Source organism: Grampus griseus (genome assembly GCF_964374135.1).
Source record: "Grampus griseus genome assembly, chromosome: 18".
Classification (NCBI taxonomy): domain Eukaryota; kingdom Metazoa; phylum Chordata; class Mammalia; order Artiodactyla; family Delphinidae; genus Grampus; species Grampus griseus.
This window is the reverse complement of record NC_139012.1, coordinates 66,884,192-66,906,909: the sequence shown is the minus strand read 5'-3', so window position 1 is coordinate 66,906,909 and position 22,718 is coordinate 66,884,192. Positions and strand designations below refer to the sequence as shown.

Sequence of the window (22,718 nt, the reverse complement as noted above, 5' to 3'; positions counted from 1 at the left end):
AGAAACAGACTCACAGACTTAGAGAACTTACTTAATGAATACCGGGGGGTGGGGGGAAGGAGGGGGGAGGGATAGATTGGGAGTTTGGGATTGACTTGTACACACTGCTATATTTAAAATAGATAACCAACAAGGACGTACTGTGTAGCACAGGGACCTCTACTCAATATTCTGTAATAACCTAAATGGGAAAAGAATTTGAAAAAGAATAGATTTGTATAACTGAATCACTTTGCTGTACACCTGAAACTAACACAACACTGTTAACCAACTATACTCCAATATAAAATAAAAATTTAAAAAAAAGAAGAAAAAGAAGAATTAGGAAGTTAATGCAAATGAGGATAATAGTATGATCCATCACTGTAACACAGTGTGTTATGTTGGTAAGTATCAAAGAAAGGCAAGGACACAAAAACAGTCTTTCAGGATAAAAACGTAGCTCTGAAACTAAGGAGGACTACGGAAATAACTTGTTTCACAAAACTTATCTTCTGAGATTGCATAAAAATAACTGAACTAATGCTTGGAAAAATTCGAGGATATGACAGTGTGAAACTAATGAAAAAAGACAGGTGCTAAGTCATGTCAGCCCCATAGCTGGACTTTCTCGGCAAAAGTAAAGTGATAGGCACTTAGTCCTCTGAATGGAATAATGGCTTTCCTCCGTCCACAGATAAGGAAAATATTACCTAGATTTTTGACTGGGGGCTGAGAAATACACATGTGAAGGGAAAGAATCATGTTTTTTTTTCTTTCCTCCATTGAGTTTCTTTAGCTGTGAACTTGAATCTTGAGCTACAACAATGAAAGACTTCAGCAATTTACAAGTTGTGTAGCAACCAGCTAAGAGACTTCTTAACCTCCACTTTAGTGTGTCAAAAATATTTACCAGGATAGGTGGAGTGGCAACACGCTACTAGAAGAAGAAAACTTTGGGGATTAATTCCTTATCTCTCATGCCTCAGATAAAATATTCAGAAAAAGCTAAGTCCCAGGGAAAATCAAAACAGACTCTGACTACAGCACTAGTTATAGAATGAAAAATGACTTTCCCTGCCTCTTAAATTTTTGGATCAGATTTGTAAAGAATGGAATGTATCAGCATTATAGTGATCCCAAGATATTATTTTTGTCATTTTGCTATAGAATTAAGTAAAGAAGAAATCCAAAGAAGTATATCATGGTGGTTCATAAATTTTTGTTTACTTTTTCTTGGTAACATTTCATCTGAATTAGGTGACCTGTAAAAGATGCATTTGTACCAGGTAAAAATGGATAAATTTCATGGAAACTCGTGATGTTTACGGTGCCTTACAAAACCTCTGCTAATATGGTGGTGTGCGAAACTGTAATCTAAAGAAATTAAAGGAAAATAATATAAAGTGGATGACTATTATTTCTGAGTTCATGCCAGATGTTTAAACTAATACTAATGTATTTTAAAAGGCCTCAAATATTCACCAGGTGGCAGTCTTTTCCTTAAGTGTGGTTAAAACAAATGATCTGCTTTACCTCATCTTTATTAAAAGAAATGTGACTTAGGGCAGGAGATGTTTTGCTTTTTTTCTCATAATGTTGCATTGAAATGACCTGTTTCTTCTGAACACATACTCCCTAGATTATCCTTAAGGGAACCTGTTTATTCTTCCTTGAGATCATCTCTGATCATCCTCTTTTATCATGATTTTTCTTTTTCTTTCTCTGTATTCAGAATGAAACTACATTGTATCAATGATTAACAACATGTTTAGATTATATGTATTTAGACTTCACTGTAGTCTTAGAAGCCTGGTCAATTTCCACTCTCCTAACTTCTCCACATGTCTGAGGTCACAGACAAGCTTCCTGGCTCCATCCAACCTCTCATCATTCACAATCCTCCTGACCATTATGCAGATATTTGGGATGCCTTGCCTTTGAGATTTCATCACCAGAATTCAGCAAGTTTGCCTCCTGTGGCCTGCATCAGTGTATTTGAAATCTAATCACGACAACTTAGAATCATGATGCAAATGTCAGTCTTTAGACATTGATCAAATTAGCATAGTTGGTTCTGAAATGAATGAATGATGATAATGATAATAATAACAACAACACGAAATCAAATGTAAATACACTAGGCGTTCACTTTACATGAAGTATTTCAAATTTCTAATTCTCATCAGAACTGTGAGAAATAGCCATTACCGTTTTCCGTTTTGAGTTAAATAATCACCACTGGGTCATGCAGATAGTAAGGGGTGGAGCTAAGACTTGGATTCCTATCTGTCTGATTCCAAACCTAATCTTTTTCCACCAGGAAACATTTCCTGTTACCCAAAACTAAACCTTGAAACATTTATTAATATCTGTATTCTTTCCTTGTGCTACAAAATGTTTAAGGCTGGAATTAAAGTAATGTTTATGGTAAATATTTCTATTTGATTCTAGGCAAAAAAAGTGAATTTTAATCTTGGCTCAAGAATGAATAATCTCAGTAATCTTTGGCAAGTTTCCTGAACTTCTCTAAATTTCACTTTCTTCATATCTCTAAGGTAATGGTTCCAGGAGTCTGTGTGTGGGGCGGGGGGTGGGTAGCGAAGCAGGAGGAGGGGGGAAGGGGGAGAGGGATGTAGGGTCAGTATGATATCAAACTGCTCTCTGATTTCACAAAGTTAAACTTGAGGTTTTGCTTTTAAGTTGAGAGAACCAGGCAGTGTAGACTTGGGTTAAGGAGAACATGGTATAGTAACGTAAAAGTCATCCAAAATAGGTGCTAGAACATATGATTTAATGAACACCACCTGCAAGTCAAACATTAAGTTTAGGCTGAAAAGCACTAAATAGAATATACTTGAAATGTCTTTCCTAAAGCTGGTACTTTAAGGCTCGACCAAAATAATCAAAGGCCCCTCAGATGTTAAAAAAGATTAATGGGCTCTGATACTCTAGGATAAAGTATGCAAGAGAAGTATGTTTAGCAACATTTAATATATATTTAATTTACCAAATAAATTTTTTTTAATTTTAAGCATTTCATTGCTAAAGCTAATAGTTATATGTGTGCAAAGCAAATATATTTCATACTGATTCCATTTAGGGTGAAGTGTATGCTTTATATATATTATTCTGTACAAAAATTCTTCTCATAGGTCAACATATTACACTTTCCCAAATCTACTGAATACTTTTTATACACTTCTATCATTTCACAGAAATATGATGGTACTGGTCTCTTTCTTTTACTGATGTTAAGTTTCTTGAATTTTTGTGTCTTGTATAATCTAATATGGATAATTCTTAGACATTAAGCACTAGTCCCCTATTCCCACAAAAATATTAATGTAAATACAAATGGAAAATCAATATAGTATAAAAAGCAAAATGGATGAGTATACATTTTATATATTGTTACTTTTATTTATCTTGAAGTTGCAATTGATTGCTAGATTAGATTCCTTGAGGTCAAGTCCACTATGTGATCATATTTGAACACTATCTTGGTCACAGTAGGCAACCAAGGAAATGTTAAAGATAGTAGAATAAAGAGAAGAAATGAGAAAACACATGATTCCTTTACTGACGATTTGTTCGCCCAAGCCATTCTCTAGGAGACTTCTGTCTCTTCATCTTGAGTTGTTCTCCTTGCTGCTCTGCTCCAGTGGACTTGAAGGAGCAGAAGCCAGTGATTCTATACTAAGAATAACATAGTGTTTCTAAATTTGCTCGGTCTGTCAATGTGGATGATGACATAAGTAACCAGTTTCTCCAAGATAAACGCGCCTGTCCCTAAGTATACATAAAGATATGTATATAGATAGAGACACGTATTCGTCTCTGATTTAAGAATAATATATGTTCATTGTCGAGATTTTAGGAAGGACAGAAAAGCACAAGAAAGAAAAGCATGCACTTTATCCCGATACCCAGATCACTAATGGTAACATTTTACCATGCATTTGTGACAGGCCTCCAATGGCGTCTAATGACCTTCACCTCCTGGTATTCATGCCCTTCCATGCTGAATCAGGCTGATCGGTGTGAGCATGAAAATCATTTGAAAGTGAAAAAAAAGAGAATAATATAGTGATTCGATATTGCCCGTGCTTGGCACAGATAGTAAACACTGTATGTGTGTTTGCCCCAGATAACCTTTAGAATCTCTTCCAAACCTAAGAAACTACCTATGATTTTAAGAAAAGCAGCTCGATTTTCCATTATTTTTATTATGAAGGGGGGTGTGTGCTTGCACAAGCCTGTGTGCGTGCATACGTGTGTGTGTAGACATATTTGTGTGTATCTGTGTGTGCATATGTGCATGTGTGTCCCTCGGTATCTGCAGGGGATTGGTTCCAGGGCCCCTGCCCTGGATTCCAAAATCCAAGGATGCTCAAGTCCGTTATATAAAATGGCAGAGTATTTGCATATAACCTATGCACATCCTCCTATATACTTTAAATCATCTCTAGATGACTTTTAATACCTAATATAATGTAAATGCTATGTAAATAGTTGTAAATACAATGTAAATTCTATGTAAATAGTTGCCAGTGCAAGGCCAATTTAAGTTTTGCTTTTGGGAACTTTCTGGAATTTGTGGGGGGGGGGATATTTTCCATCTGCCATCGGATAAATCCAAGGATGATGCAGAACCCACAGATACGGAGGGTGTACACACACACACACACACACACACACCTGTTGGTATTGTGAGGCTGACAAAGTAGAGGAAAGTGATACATATTTACATACTTTCAACCTAATATTCTAAGAGGTGTGAAGAGGTGTACAGGATATGATGGTCGCAAAGAGAGATGTTTAATTTGATCAGGGCTTCATAACTGATCTCACACATAAGGAGGAAAAGGATTTGTGTTGTCTGCAAAATAGTCTTCTCCAGTCTGGGAGGGTGAGTCTATCTCTGCAGAGTCTCAGCCGTCAGGTCCTCTCTGAGTTCCTCAACCTCTGTGTCAGACCCAACCACAGGACAATATTGAAATGCACATGGCTTGACCTGTAATCACCTCCCTCTTCCTAGCATTTTCTCAATGTGCCACCAGCGTGTCCTTATCGCTGCCAATTGTTTCCTACAAGAATCTAGGAGAAATCGAGGGACTCAGATAACCAGTTTTGTTAAATGAGTCAGAGTAGCATTGGCATATATACACTACCAAATGTGAAATAGATAGCTAGTGGGAAGCAGCCGCATAGCACAGGGAGATCAGCTCGGTGCTTTGTGACCACCTAGAGGGGTGGGATAGGGAGGGTGGGAGGGAGGGAGACGCAAGAGGGAAGAGATATGGGAACATATGTGTATGTATAACTGATTCACTTTGTTATACAGCAGAAACTAACACAACATTGTAAAGCAATTATACTCCAATAAAGATGTTAAATTAAAAAAATAAAATAAATAAAAATAAAGTTTCACATATCTGAAAAAACAAAAAAAGTACTAAAAGGTTTGGTCAGTAGCCTCCGGCTGAAGGAATTTCAGGATGATCCCCGGGAGTCAAGGACCTGGAGAGATCTTTCTGTGCTGCTCTAGGACCAAGTTTTACTCCTAGGAGGCGGCATGTTCTGAAGGGCTGAGAGTGCCAGACATCTCATGGCCAAAGTAACCAGGCAGTTTGACAAAGGAAGAGTAAAGTCCATGAAAACAGAGAAGCCTACACTCAAATCTCCCTTGGGCAAGTTATTCAATTTTTCTGAGCTTCAATTTCCTTACCTATAACGGTTCGGTGTAACTGGGAGGAATCCATTAAATAAATGTGAAAATACATACCGGGCAGTCAAAAAAAACCAAGTTTGTTGTATTCCCTACTCATGTACTCATGCATTACTCCTCATTTAAACCCTATTATTTAATAACGACTGCTTCAACAATTGTTGAAGATTCTAAAGCTGGTTTTAAAGTCAGCAAGTATGCAGTCTGCAATTGTTTGTAGAGTCCACATTGGTTGCTGGAGGGGAGAAAACAGTTTAAATCCTTAGTTAGTGATGGTGGCTTTGGGTAAGTTAACTTTTTATTTTTTTAATGGCTATAATAAAGAACTTATTACAAAAATTGTTATGAGGTTTAAATGAGATAACAATGTAGAATGGTCTTAAGAGAATGCCTGGCACACTATAATGCTCAATTATTATAAACAATTTTTATTACTATCCCTTGACCTACCGCCACTATGGTAACATCTAATAGAAATTTACAATGCACCTCAACCTATTTACTTTTTCAAATTATGTATTGTTTTTGAGGAAAATTACAATATACTACTAGTTGAGGATTCTCTGATATTTTGGACAGTGGGAAATTCACATAGTATAAGGTCTGAATAAATGCATAATTATTTCTAATTTATACTTTATTCATCAAGATATTATTGTACTAAAAATTCACATTTTTACCTGACGGTACCAGTAGTGCTTAAAAATTAAGCCTGTATCTCCAAATCAAACAAATCTATATACTTTTCCCTGGGAGAGTCCAGAAACTGAAAAGAAGTGTTGCAATTAGGTTACACATGTGACGGGGATGAAGATTGTTCAGACTTAAACCCACCCTACTCATCCATCATCATCTCACTTAAGGGAAGAGAGGTTATGTATCCATTTGGTAAATTTGTAATTATGAATTTCTCTTACCCTCCCCAAACTACCCACTCTTTCTGGGTGGGTTTGAGCATTCTCTGAGAAGGCTAGATTCTATAAATCAGCTCTTACATGCTCAAAACTCACAGTTTAGAATTACTGTCAAGTGTTTCTAATACCTGATTCTAACATTAGAGACTTGGAATACTGATATATCTAGACATTACTTGAACCAGAAAATTATTGCATTAAGAATAAATTGTGGTAATAAAAATGACAATATTCTTTCTTCCTAAATGCTTGAAAATTGGTTCTTGAAAAGACCATTTAAAATTCTACATTACTTCAATCCTCACTTTCTTGTGTTTCAGATATTAAAGCAATAAAAACTTTACTCACTTTATATCTAATCAGAGCAGAAATAAATATAATAGGTTGAAAGGACATTTTAAAAACAGTTTTGAGACATTCTAATCATAATATGTATTTTTTAAATTCCTAATTATATTAACACCTTATCTATTCAATGAATTACAATTGTTGAATGACATCATTTTTCCTCAATGATTAATTTTTAAATTATTACAATTAATGAAGTTCAATTGATATACTGCTTACTAAGACATCAAGTTATTATTTTTAGATTTAATCACAACATTTATAATGGATTGGGGGGTATTTAATAAAAATGACCCCTGAAAATCTTTTCACCAAAGCTCACATTTGAAAGGCTAGTTTCCGTCTCTCTTATTCTAACATAAACTCACTCTTCACACCAGCAGTAACACTTCACAATGCATTTGCTTTGAGGAACTTTTAGCCTTTTCAATGTACATATGTATTTTTAATTAAATTGAATTGAATATGTACGTGTAAAATACTCAAATGACATCAAGGTGGAGGGATTTGCATTTACTGAGGTCTTTTGATGTCAGTCACATTAGTGTGTTAACTATCCAATCTTTAAAACAACTTAGCAAGCAGGGACTCTCATCCCCCTCTTACTTATGAGAAAGTTGGGGCTCAAAAGGCTCAAATAATTTTCCTGAGATTATAAACTAGGATTTATAGCCACATCTTTCTCGACTCTTTTCCCTATATCTCACTCCTTCCCTGTCCACAAACAGAGAATAAGGGCCCTGTCTTGTATTTTCTTATTGTGGCATGGAAATGCCTCAATGCATGGAGCTCTAATGCTTGAGATTGTTTTTTGTACTTTTTTCACTTGAGTTTCAAAAGGAGCTAAAAGCTTTTTGCTCTTGTCGGTTCCAAACATATTTAATGATGATGATGATTACTTTTACTTTCATAATAAGTGTGATATGCTGAGAGAAAAGAACATGGTTCAGGAGAATTACTTGTCTATAATTTGCTGGTCTTCAAGAAGAAGAAAATGTCAGTGTGTATTATTTTATGAGTCAGAATGACCTGTTATCTTAATCCACTTCATCATATTAACAGTGTAACATAGTCTGTCTTTTAAAAATTCTTCCATTTAGGGCAGAATTATTCAGATCTCTCGTGATTGCCAATTGCCAATTGACTAAAGGCAATCTAGGCTCTATGTTGTAATAGCATTTAAATTCCCTGCTGTGGAATAATAAGACTCAATTTAATTTTTAGACTTTCAAAGTACTTTTTAATAAAAATTACTTTATACTGATTTCTACTTTACATTATACAGATCATATTTGGGGATAATTTTCAGCTTTTTCATATTAATGGTGGATTTAGACAATATTATAAACATCTTTCCTATTGATATTTTACATCCAGATATAAAGAATGTATAATTGATGATTTATCTAGCTATGTCTCACAATAGGATAAGTATTTTGGGGGGAGAACATTTTTAATACTTTACTATAATTCTCTCTTGCTCTTGCTTTTACTCGCATACTCTCTGAATTTTGATAGTAACCAAGATTATGGTTATTATACATTTATTTAGTTTCAATTACTGTCAATATCCAGGATGTAAAAAAAGCAAATAGAAAGGGGTAACCTCAAGTGTTTAACTACTGAGGAAGCTGAAATGTTTTCATTCTGCAAGGGGCAGCTCCAAAGACTAGAACAGATGGGCTGTCTTAGCAGATACGACATTTAATAGGGACCATTTGAAGTTCATGAACCTGCAGAAGGTAAATTACTTGTTCTGAAGTCCAGTGAGGAAAATCAGATGAATGTAAGAGATGAAAGTAAACTTTATCTCTGCCCACTAGCCAGGGATATATTTATTAGCACCATATCAACTAAAAACTGCCCTTTATTTTTAGTCAGCAAGGTATATATATATATATATATATATATATATATATATATACGTGTGTGTGTGTGTGTGTTTTGTTTTTGTTTTGTTTTTGTTTTTGTGGTACGCAGGCCTCTCACTGCTGTGGCCTCTCACTGCTGTGGCCTCTCCCGTGGCGGAGCACAGCCTCCGGATGCGCAAGCTCAGCGGCCGTGGCTCACGGGCCCAGCCGCTCCACGGCATGTGGGATCTTCCCAGACTGGGGCACAAACCTGTGTCCCCTGCATCGGCAGGCGGACTCTCAACCACCGCATCACCAGGGAAGCCCAGCAGGGTATATTTTGATTTGGATATACATTTGCATTAACTTGCTAAAGCCAATCTCCTATTTCACCCTTTGATTTCCTGATCACATAATAGGTACTGTTTCTAAAGTCACAAATTACATTAGAACATCTACAGAAATTAGTTTTTACATCCCCTATGTGCACTGAGATGGAAAGAAAAAGGGTAAACAGTTAAATTCTACTTTGCTCTCCCTGAACAGGGTTTCTATTTCCAGTGAGTGCATTTTTCAAATGAAAATGAAGTCATACGTCAAAAAGGTAAATTGCCAGGGCTGGACTTCTTTCCAGTGTTTATTGTATTATTCATATATCTGTTTGTCAATAGGAAGGCAGAGAATATGGCATAAAACAGTAATAACAGTATATTAAGTTATTACATGTCACCTTATAAAACACTTTTACAGAATTTTAACACCACCAGACATTAAGAAGCAAGTAAATTAATTCTATGATTCCAATTAAGAGCCAAGAAAACCAAGGCTCAGAATGATTTTCAGAGGCTTGTCCTGTTAGCAAGTGTGGAACAGGGCTAGAAGTCAGCATTTCTGTTACTCAACTCTGTTCTTCCCTGGCATTTCATAGCTTCTAATGACTTAGTATCTATTGAGCCACTAAATTATAAATGGCATCATAGTGTTCAAGACAGAGACACAGCCTAAATATGTACCTCTAGAGGCTCTTTTAAATTTATATAACCCATATCTTAAATTAGCATTATTAACTAATCAGCTAGAGCCAGACAGTGTGGTGGTTATCTTCTGACTCTTGAGTTCCAGCACTGGTATTTCCTGGTTTTGTGATCTGGGACGTGTCACTTACACCTTTTTGTACCTTCATTTCCTCATCTATAAATGGGGAGAACAAAAGCACCAAACTTCACAGGATAATGTGAAGATTAAATGAGATAATGCAAAAAAAATTCTTATCACAATTATTGGCATGGTGACAAGCTCAATGAATGTTCATCATTCAGACTATCTCCAGGTTGGTTGCTAGCTATTAATTTATAGATTCTTTTGCTTAGGTTAAACCCTAAAGGCCACTGGGTCCATGGTTCCTTGCCCTCTTTTGTAAAATGAAGTGACTGGATTAGATGGTCTCCAAGATCCCTCAAAATTTTAAAATCTGGTACTCTTTTTAGCAGAATTTTCAACCCAAAAATTTCTTCAATTGAAATACTCTAGGATCTTAACTGTTGAACTGATAAGTAATGTTTAGCAAAGTATTTTTCCCAAAGAAGGGAAAATGTAATAAATATATTAGTGAAGTTGGGAAATTCTCATACATTAAATATCACTTACTCATTCATATTTAAGCTAATTATTTGAAATCTCCTTAAAGTAAGGTTAGCATGGTAGAGTCCAGCACACCTAACACAAGGTAGACAACTATAGGTATTCTGTAACTGTCAACATCTTCTAAGTCACTGGCTCTTAAAGTGTTGTCTCTAGACCGGAAGCATTAGTATTGAATATCACCTGGGTACTTGTCAGAAACACAAGTTCCAGTGACCCATTCCAGACCCGCTGTATCAGAGACTCTTGGGGTGGGATCCAGCAAACTACGTTTTAACAAGTCCTCCCAGAAATTTTGATGATACTGAAGACTTAGTACTACGGTCTGAGTGAAGAGTGAAAAAGAAAGTTCTTTTTCTGCTAAACATTTACCGAAGCAGCTAAAACTGAAATTGAATCTGGCCTTAGAAGATATCAAAGAGAAAGGTCTGCTAGAAATAATTACAAGTCAAGTAACCAATCAACTGACTGAGAAAAGGGGCGAAGAAGCCACTGTCGGTTATTCCCTGTAGAGAAATAAGGTACTAAGAAGGTTAAAGAAAAGTTTAATAAATCATCAGAGAGTATCAGAGTAATGATTGTAGCAAGAGAGCAGCCCCAGTAAGATGTTCCATCTTCCTGCCTAGTGTGGAGAACTACAGGTTCTCCATGCTGTCTACTACATGAAAGAAATAAAGTATTACTCTTTCTATTTTTTACAGTAAAAATGAAAATAAAACACTAAGAACTGAAAACCCTGGTTTATGAAGAAGTACATTAAATAGGGAAGGAAATACTTAATGATCTATGCCCATCTATTTATCTGACAAAACCTAAATATTTTCATTAGATCCTGCACTGAGAAAAGTTTTTGACATACTAGCAATCATAATCATTTAAACAAGATATGATGGAAAGGATAGACAATCAATGTCAGGGTGATAGGAAGACAGGTGATTTTATGTGTTTCAATGTCTTCCCTATCATCTGTGTATCAATCCCAGACCCCTTTCTTAAGTCCAAAATTTCTAATTATCTCCTAGATGTTAATGTCAATAAATCGAAAACTGAGTATATCCAAGCAGGTCTCATAAACCCTACTTATAATCTCTATCTCAGTTAACGGAATTAACTTTCCCCAGTTATAAACCTTAAAACATAATATTTTGTATTGACCAAGTCCGGTCAATTTAATTTCATAACTACCCAAGGATTTATTTCTCTTTTATCTTTTCCGTGACCATCTTTATTCATATTCCCATGATATTCTTCCTGTTTCTCTTCACAACTAGACTCTAGAAAACAGGAATAATGTCTTCTCCCCAGTGCCGGGGCTAAGACCTGACACAGTAAGCATATGCAAATTGTAAATTGTTCCCTGGTGAATGTACTGGAAGAGTAAACAGATTAATCTGAACTCCCAAGCCCCCATGATTTCAGGAGGCCATCACACATTGCATCCTTCTTCAGGAGAAAGAAATCAATTTGTGACAAATTTGTAAAAGAAGACTGTATTTCCTGATCCACATCTGTCACATTTTAAGTTCTAAGTAAGTGTTCTAATCCTCAGATTTGTATGTTTTTTTTATATTAGATCCTCTTCCTTGACTCATCTTAAGACAAGTTATGTTTATCTTGTCCTCTTGGATATTAGTGTTCTCAGGTTTTAACACTCGGCTTCAGTGACCTCAACAAAATGAATGGTAATGTGTTCCAGGGTCTTTGGGGGAAGCCCATGAGACTGGAAATTAGGCAAAAATAGTAAACACAAAATGGCTTTCAATGATCATAAGAATCATCTAAGGAATTACAATTTATGAGAGAAAAAATTCCTGTCAAGAATTTATTTGTTACCTACCAGACACTGGCTTATGGAAACTGTTATTCCAAACATGGTTGGCCATACTTAGGAGATGCATTATCTATGTAGATCACAGATAAACAGCCAGGCTCTCATGGGGTTTGTCTGCCTTTCCTCCCCCCAACAAGCCCTGAGGACTTCTTTTATGGGCTATACTGTATACATTTCATGACCTAACAACCTCACTTTTATTGTACAAGATACCAGGCACTCTGAGGTAGACTGGAGTTGCTCTTTCCAAATTAGAAAGTTCAAACCAAAAGATGCAATGTTTTGTTGATTCTCAGTGCCTTCACTGAAGAGGAATTCTAGAATGTGCAAATAGAAAAGGAAAATTCTTGGCTTACAAACCGATACAAGAGAAATCTTCCAGAAACACATGGCCTGGGATATTTCAGACTCCTGGCAGATTGCAAACCTTTACTGCCTTTTATTAATAATCAGGGTTCAGATCAAGTGCCTCTAAGAAGCCAGGACCCACTTGTCAGACTAGACTTTAGCTCAGAAGTTGAACATCTTCCAACAAACAATCTCATAATAGCAGATATCTTCTCCAGACACCAAATTACTTTGTCATTTACTTTAGTAAATGACAAATGTCATTTACTAAAGAGACACTGAAATGTTTGGTCACTCTTCTCTAGACAGTAGAATTAAGAAGGTTATACAGTAATAAACAGAGAAAACACAATTGCAATTTTGTTCTATTGACTTGTTGCAACCTCAAATGATCTAGGCCCACAGTCCCAACATCTGTCTTATGGTTGCCCTTATAGATATGAAACAACAGCGTGTACGAGATAAGATCATTGTTATTAGGAGATGCAAATACTTTAGGGGTATGATTGTGGAAGGAGTTTCAAAATCACGAGGGGCCTGGGAATGTAGAGCCTGAACTTACACAGATAAAAACACACTCTTACTCATTCCTGTCTACGTGTCCTGCGTTCCTCTAGTGGTGGAAAACTGTGATATAACATAACATATGCCTTCAGATATTACCATTACCTATCCACCTCTGTCAAGGTTAGTACAAGTTTGAAAGGATACATGAAAGAAGCTAATCCTTCTATCAGGAAAGTTTTACCAATATGATGGGAAGGTATCCCAAACAACTGGATATGAGAACAAAAAGCTAGTAAAGCAACAAGCAAAGAACTATTGTCATCGTGGAGTGTTGTTTTATCAAAGTTTGGGCTCAGGTAAGGGAAAGGGGTGCATGGTGGTGAGACATAAGAATGGGCCATACAACACAAACTTCCGGGGAGACTTTTTCAGGAGACACCCAGCCATGAAGTTCTTCTCCTAATTATGGTGGGGCTTCTGATCAAAGTCCTCCAGTAAAGCAAAGAGAATAGTAGCTACAGCAGAGCTTGCTTTAAAGGAATGTAACATCTCTAAGAGTCCATCATTTGCAGAAATTGTTTGCGCCTTATCAAATAGAACAGAAATTGCTAGAGCTGTAATAACACACATTTTTATAAGATTTTACTTTAAAGGACAGATTTGAGCCAATGAAGTACATGCATTGTCTCTGCAGTTAGTCAGTGAGACTTGATGCAGGGAAGTGAAGAGTTCAGTGTGAAAGGATAAAGGATCAGAGAGACGATCCAGATACAGGGCAGTAACAAAGGGAAGGATCTAGATGGACAAATGGGAAAAATAGAAAATAAAGAAAAAATAGATTCCTTATTCATTTATGTCAACGATTTCTCCACTTCCTTGGTGGTAAAAAAAAAAAATAGGGAGATAGGAATAAAACCACATTGTATTTATAATTGTGTGCCATTTTGTTTTATTTTCTACCCGTGATGTTAAGATACAGCTACATTTTGCCATTAGTAAATTTGATATAGTTAAGCCTACAGTCAGAGTTCAGTTACTTTTTAGTAATCTTTTTTTTCCTGCTTTTAAAAAATTTAAGTCTCAATTTAAAAGAATCTATTGGAGTTTGCTAAAGAACAATATCAGAATTATATGTACGACTCACTTCTGCAATAACGTGCAGAATTCCAGAACAGGCAAGCAGGTTAAAAAGGAAACTAGCAAAAGAATTCAGCCTGTCACTGTAGAACGTCAGAAAATGACGCACGAGAGGAGAAACACCCACACGTACACAGTAGCCCCCCGAAAACATTATTGACCATTAGATAGAAACGTTTCCAATGTATGGGAAGCCACCACAGGCTACTTTGTTTTGCTTTGGTTCTCACTAAAGTCTGATTAGCCAGGGTAGGGGGTGCAGGGGGCGGTGACTTTTGGAGAGTATAAAATGTGTACTTAGCGTGGTTTTGTGTCGTAATAGTTCTGATTTCAAGGCTAACATTTCTTAGTATTTGGGGAGAATATGACCATCCACAGAAACCTTCTGCAAGTAAAATAAACTAAAGCTAGTATTTTTGCACGTACCTGTTTTTCTCCACTGGGCTTCTTGTGGTTCAGTAACAGCTCTACAGCTCCGACAACTTCTTTCCTGATGGCGTGTAATAGAGCATCTCCAACATAGACGTTACAGCTTAAGAGTAGTTCTATGAGCTCCAAGTTCTCATTTTCGATTGCAATGAGGAGAGCAGTTCTTCCAAGTGGATCGACACAATTAATATTGATTTTAAAATAAATCTCAGCTTCCTCTAGGGATTTCTTGACACTTGCATAATCTCCCTTTTCCACAGCGTTCAAGTAGGCTTTCTCGGAGGGTGAGAGCTCTGATTCTGCTCGGACTATCCTGAGAGGGATGCGGTCTCTGTAGGGGGCATTAACATTTCTTTTGTAATAGAACTGAGCCATGTTTCATGCCATGCTATTTCTTGGTCTCTGAAAGTGCAAACAAAAACCAACACACACAAGGATTAGTATTAGCACACTTTTGAATGATTACGGATCGCATTTAACAACTCACAGTGAGGCCAATAACAACGATGAAACCGTAATTATTAAGTGAGAAGTTATGTTCCCTTTAAACAATGGAAATAGGCAATAATTATTCAGTTATCTAGCAACACAGGTTTCAAAGTTCTTACTTAAGAAGAAAGAGAGGCCAGTATTTGGCAAGTTACTTAAAAAGTGACGTCTGTCAGAGGTTGCACCTGTAATTTTTAAAAATTATTTACCAAATTTATCATAAATATATATTGTTTTTAACGGAGAACCTTGAAAGTCAAAGGCTGTATCTCTGGGGTCCCCAAACTGGACCAGGGATTTTCAAGAATGTCAGTCACTGTCAGTTTTGCTCATCATGGAGATGCTGTTGAGATTACGAAGTATCAATATCTGGGCAAAATGTTTTTCACTTTCATTTCTAGTTTTAATGTTTGTAAGAACTGACGTTAAAGTTACTGTGAGTTACTGATGTTAATGTCAATAAAATATCATACTGAGCCCGATGAGCATAATTTTATTTTTTTCCTCTTGTAAGTAAATTCATTGAGGAAGAAAGAATGTGTACCAATGGTATTAATTATCAAGATGAGTCTAGGCAATTTAATTTCCAACAGCAGCATGTAGAAAAGGATTAAATATATGGTTTATTATGAAAATGCTATTTTCTTAATTCTCTTACCTCTGTATCATGAAACAATAAACCACAAGGCAGGAATACATTTATTGTAAAATGTAATATTATTTTGAAGTTACAGTAAATATACTGTCGAAGATCAGGAAATTATTTCAAATAAATAAGAGATTATCGTCTTAAAATAGATTAATAAAAAAGTCTGATGTCGCTAAAAGTTATACTGATTTGGTAATCATCTTAGAGGTACAAACTTACTGAAAAATGTATTCTGTTTTGAATATAATTTCTTTACTGCTGTTAGGTCCTGATTCCATACTTACGGTCTGAACTATTTTATTATTCTATGTCATTTATATTCAACCCACGTTTATATACATACATTCACTACATCAAATTAAAATGAATGGGGTATTCTAAGTACCTGAACATGCATATTCATCTTAATTGATCTTTTCAGACCTAATCATTTTATAAGTAACTTAACCAGATTTGAATAATGCTTTAACTGTAGCTTGAACATGCATTGCATTGACAAATGTGATTATATTTAATGTCATGTTCTCAATTTGGGAAAGTATGCATTGTTTGTATGCTACCTCAATTTAACAGTAATTTCAGTTATCAAATAGTTAAGTTTTATTTTTTGATGTCCAGATTATGCATCATGAGTTCTCAAATATCTAGGTTCAGGTTCTAATACACAAAACTGCAATTCCATAATTTCTTCCTTTCTGGCATATTTGATTCAGCACTTTATTAAGGCCTCTTCATAGACTAAGCAAAAAGTGGTAATCCAATAATCCAGAATATTTTTCTCAAATATTTCACATTTTGTTAGTCTTGGAGTTTTAAATGTATAATGACCAACTATACAGCATGATCTAAATTTATTTTTATAATTGCAGACAAAGTGTGTTATAAGTTCTTTAAATAGCAATATTACCTCTTCAGAGGAACACAAAAATTAATACTGGTGTTCAGATATATTAATTTTAGACATGCAAATTGCTTACTTGAAGCTTGACTATAATTTCAGTATTTAGACAATGCATTAACTGACTAGAATAACGGGAACAAAATTATATTATCAGACAACAAAGACAATTTAATAGTCCTCCAGTATAACCAAAACTTCAAAAATCAACATCATTATTATGTTACATTATCTCTTTTTAATTTTCTGATCCCAAATGGCCCATATATGCATCAGTGGTAACATTAAGATATTTGCCTTAGGAAGGCAACTGTCACCCGCTTCCCCAGCACAACTTTTCTATCCATGTCAGCATCCATGAAAGTGTGCGGGATCAAAGTTGTGGTTTTCACATGGCAATTTTATCCAGACTATAGTGTAAATCTTCATAATGATAATAACCACCATTTATATTCTATTTCAGCAGTATACATTCTCTATTACCTCACTTTGTCCTTACCCATGGCTCTTGGAAAAATACATTAATTTTCATTTTCTAGAGTTGAATCCAAGGTTTCCCACCAACAATATTTTTGCTTAAGACTAGTGTTTCATTGTAGCTTACCCAAAATACAGGTTAAAATGAAAGTATGAACATACATACACATCCACAGTATCAGAAATTCATGTGAATTATGGCTCAGTCAGGATTAGGAATCAGCTTAGAGGATGGAAAAACTGTATTTCATTTTATTTCATTTACTTTGTTTTATTAATGATGGTATCATATAAAATGTTAGACAGCAAACAGCATTTGACTTCTCATTTTCAAAGTACAAGATGTTGGTGACAACGAAGGGATTGGAGCACAACATAGCAGATACTGGAGAATTTGTGCGAGAGGAGGGGACAGATAATGAGAAGTTAGACTTACTAAAATCTATTTCATTTAATCCAGATAACTACCATAAATGTAAACTACGTAAGTTTCAAAAAGAGTAATATGACATTGAGAGAAAGATATATTCTATTCAACGTTGTGTTTAAGATGTGAATTGGGCATGAGACTTTCCATTAGATAACCTGTCTCTCCATCTATAAAGTGAGGAGAAACAACAACGATGAAGGAATGGGTGAGGAGAATCAAAGAGTTAGTGCTGAGAAAGACCTTTTATCTGCTGTCCTCTTTTAACATCTTGAATTTGATAAAAAAAAAAAACACACACACACAAGAATTCATGTTTGGGAGCCTACGTGGATTTGAAATATACTTAAAATGTAAATGCATAAAGTAAATAAAATTTACTTTATGTATTTATTTACTTTATGTACTTATTTACTTTACGTAAATACATAAAGTAAATAAAATTTAAATATTTACAGTGGAATAGTAAAACATAGAGAAAGAGAGAGAGAGGGGAAGAGAAAGAAGGTGGAGCAACTCTGATTGATGGCTAAAAACTTAAGAAAGTCAGGAAGAGTATATAATTTTTCAGTACATCCACTTGTCCTTCTGGATTACCTGGTGCAGTGATACTAACAGAAGGACAAAAATCAAGTTTAACAATTGAAAACTGTGATACACGGATGTAATTGCAAGGAGAAGCTGCCGATAAAGCCGACGGCTCCTGAGCTGACACTCTTATCAGCAACAACGGAATTGCTACTGGATAGAACGTCTGCAAAAAAAACAGGGGTCTCACTGAAGCAAATATCTTGACCTCAAATGTGGAAATAAAAGCCTGTTTCTGACCCTGCACTTTCAGAATAAACTTTCTGGAGGAAAAAGATATTTTTTTCCCCATAAATTACAGAGGTGAACAAATCCTTTGATTTCAATGCCCCCTTTATGACACATAAGCCAGAAGTAATATGGCTGCTTCATCAAGTTATGTTTCAAAGACTCGGAAGAGCTATGGGATGTGATGAAGAAAAACTCAAATCCCGCGACGTGAATTCTCAATTAACCCAACATTTATTTTCCCTAAGTATGTTTGGGACTTAAGAAACAAAACTGCGGGAGAGCTTCACCTTGACATCAATCCCAAGAGAAATTTTTTAAAAATTGTCCCTAGATATGAAAACCACAATCATCTAAACGACATGAAGATATGCAGGAAAACAAAAGTTCCAGATATTTATAGGGTCTGAAGGCATATTCCCTAAGGGATAAATTTAGCTGTGTGGTGCAAAGAACAGTGAACTTGAATTCCGAAGAACACAAAGGAAAGAAAATAGAAATCTCCACTCTTGAGTATGCATTATTAAAAGTAAAATAAAATTTCCCCAAACAACGTTGTTTTTTCTTTTTGCTTTTTATTCCCTAACTACCAAAAGATACATTTCATACACATGTGATCTTATGACACAGTGAGAAATAAAGACTCTCATTTTTTGTTAGGAAACTATGGCACATATCTAAGTTGTATTTGTATTTTTTTCTGAAATCTGATATAAAATAACAATTTCGCAGATAACTTATTCACACTCAATCCAATTCGGATTTTTTTCTTGCTACTGGTATAGTATATTATCTCAATAATCTTTGATATAATGCGTACTCCACCTAAAAGCATAATGCTCTCATTTTGGCTATCATTCCTAACTCCAGGCTTTTTCTTCATCATCTTTCACGTGGCTACACCAATATCCTTCTAATAATCTCACCGATGTTATCCTTTCATCCTCCCTGTTTAGTCTCCACAATGCCACGTGCCTAATATTTCTAAAATGTAAAGCTGATTCAATCACTCTCTCACTTTTAATCCTTAAATGACTGAGAACCGTTCACAGGAAAAACACTAACCTATTATGGAATACGGGACCTCCATGGCCTGGCTTCTAAATGCCTTCTTAGATATATCTACCAAGGCAGTTCCTGGAAAACCTTATTTTACACTGACAAGAATCCCAAACCACTTGGCCACTACCGTTTTAAGCATTTCCTCACACTTTTCTTTACAAGAGGAAAATTGTTCCTCCCCTGAGTCTCTGGCAACTCTTGCCAAGTTTTAAAAACCTTCTGTGAAGTATCATAGCCTCTGAGGATTTTTCTTCTCCTCCTCTTAAGGCAGAGTTAATGGCCTTTTTTATGCATCTTCGTAAACCCTGTGGACCTCTTAGCTTTAGAACATTTTTTTTTTTTTACTGTATAAAAGATTGTGACTTATACAATATTGCATCCCCAATGCTAAGCAGGTAGTTAGTGCCCCAAATTTGTTGATGAATCAATGAATTAATGACTATACTTTCAGAGTTATTCCTCTCTCATTTTGGGTAAAGGAATAAATTTAATAGGGTAAAATTGCTTCAGTCAGGTGCCAAAAAATGGTTTAGCACTTGTAGGCCCGTTGAAGGCAACAGTGCATAACCGGACATCCAGCCAACAGTCACGAAGCTACTGAATACCCCGGGGAAAAGGCTTTCATTTTCTACCTAGTTTTCTTCTCTAACTATCTTATCCCCAAGGTTTTTTTCACCCATACAAAGAATTATAACTGTAATGTGTAAATCAACACACCTATAGCTCTCCGCTCTAGAATACACTTCCTATCACTACTACCTAAATCATCAGAAAGGCATGAGATTTTGGTCAGTTGGCTGATACTTCCAGGGAAATGAGAGCACAGAGGAAAAAAGTACAAGACAGCCAAGGCTAGCAAAATGAATGTCTTATAATGGGAGAAACAGAGTTAATATACCTGTAAACAGGAGACTAAAATACGTGTATAAATATCTACAAAATTATAAAGAGAATATGAGAAAATCTGAGGAATAAGAAATCATCAAGGATAAGTAATTGGAGATACTGGTAGAATGACCATGGAATGAATCAGTAAACTGAAAGTTCAGATCATGAAATTCTCCCAGTTAGGAAAAAGTAAAAGTGAAGAGAAAAAGAATGTATGTATAAGAGCCAAAATCTATAAAATAGTAATTGAATGAAGAGAAAATAAAACAATGGACGGCAGGACATATTTTTAGTATTAATGACCAAGAATTTTCATAATTATAAACGATATAAGACCTCCCATGGAAAGAATCCATAGTACCACATAAGATATATAAGAATAACTCCTTCATAGATTAAAAAAAAATTATAAAGGAAGAGAAAAAAATATCCCCTATGAGAATATCCCCTACCACATACATCATAAGGAATAGCTGTGACAACATTAGTTTTTGTTCTAGAAAAACTTTGCCCAGGGAAGATAAGACTGTGAAACCAATAAATAACTCAGGATTTCACTATTCCCATCAAGAAATTCCTGCATATAAGTTTATCTGAGATAATATCCTGCTCACCTGGGCAAACAGCTTCCTTATCAAACACTATACTTATCAAGACTCTCTCCAGAACCCTCACTTGGCCAAATCTACCAATCCTAAATTAGTATGTCACAAATATTGCCCAATATCAATCATTCTCCTATCTTGAAATATCCACCTTAAACTCCTTGTACCCAGGGCAGAAAACCCTACAGATATTCTCCCCAGCTGTCCCCTTTGGTGGCACTACACAGCTGTATCAATGTGATGTTCTCCCTACTGCTGGGAGTTATAAAGAACTTATCCTTGCTTTACTGGGAAGCTATGATAATGTTTTGGGAGTCTGATACATAAAAAGAATAAAGAATCAGATTAACATCAGACCTCTTAACAGCAAATTTGGAGGTTAGAATGTAATGAGGTTTTGACTGAAAAGTAGAAAAGGATAAACCCCCCCCAAACAGAATTTTGAATCTAGAATTTCATATTTATTAAAAGTATTTAAATACAGGGAGGAATAAAATTAGTCTCATGCATACAGCCTCAGAAGACTGCTCACATGAAGACCATATTTGATCATAGGATGACACTACAATATACAGAAAGTATAGATATAAAGAGAAAGATTTCTATGGTTTAAATAGTTGAGTTTTTGTCTGTTTTGCTCACTGATCTATGTACGAGGCTTAGAAAAGGGTCTAGTATGTAAAAAGTACACAATAAATATTTACTGAATGAATAAAGTATCTACTGCACATCTGTATGTCAAATGTGTATATTAAGCATTGGCAATACCCTGAAGCCGGGGTCCTTGCGCTCACGGAGCTTAGGATCCATCGGACAGGACCCACAAAAATTTAAAAAGCAAAGGAACCCACGCAGAATTACCGTTCTTAAGGGCTACAATGGAAACAAATGATGAGAAGGGGTGGAGAAAGATGGAGATCTACCTTAGGTAGGGGGCTCAGGGGTTACCTCTCTATGACATGAAAGATGACAGAAAGCCAGCTAAGTGAAATTAAAAAGTGCAGAGAAGACCATTATGTTAAAACGATCTGAAAGTGAGAAAACAGTGAAGCGGGAGGGGCAGGATGCATTCTAGGATGTAAAACAGGGACAGCATGTCTGGAGTGTTGTGAGCAAGGGAGAGAGTGGAAGAAATGGCTTCTGTAGCCAGGAAATGCAGTGCGAGGATCTGGGAATGTATTCAAAACATAATAAGCAATTCTTGAAGGGCTTTGAGCTGAGGACGTACACAATCCAATTTCTGTTTTTCTTTGTTTGTTTTGGGGCTTTTTTGGGCCGCACTGCACAGCATGTGGGATCTTAGTTCCCCGACCAGGGATGGAACACAGGCCCCCTGCAGTGAAAGTGTGCAGTCTTAACCACTGGACCACCAGGAAAGTCCCTCCAATTTCTGTTTTTAATGGTCATTTAGGCTGCTGATTGATTTGGAAATGCGTAAGAGTGAAAACTAAGACCATCTGCCAATAAACCAAGTGAATGCCGTCAAGAGTTTATATCACGAAGGAGGAAACATTAACCCTTAGGATTAAGAATGCAAGACCCAGACTCTGATGGTGGTATGTTTGTGGAGATTTAAATGTCTGCTCATATTTTATTGAGTTTATTAATATTTTATTAGTGCTCTGATTGAATATATTTCAAGTACTCTCATTCTAATCCTTTCCCATATCCCTATTTTTTCATACCTTCATA

At 35.8% G+C, this 22,718-nt stretch overlaps 1 protein-coding gene across 6 annotated transcripts in view; it reads right to left on the bottom strand.

Annotated features, from left to right (window-relative positions):
- Positions 1-15,090, bottom strand: part of TRPC4 (transient receptor potential cation channel subfamily C member 4) — a gene marked incomplete at both ends in the record, with an annotated part of 117,921 nt that extends 102,831 nt beyond the window's left edge. For all 6 annotated transcript variants that reach the window (XM_082675923.1, XM_082675924.1, XM_082675925.1 and 3 more), the window contains one exon: positions 14,713-15,090. In XM_082675923.1, coding sequence (XP_082532049.1) covers positions 14,713-15,090 — 378 coding nt within the window. The remainder of the gene's footprint in view (positions 1-14,712) is intronic.
- Positions 15,091-22,718: the final 7,628 nt, after the last annotated feature.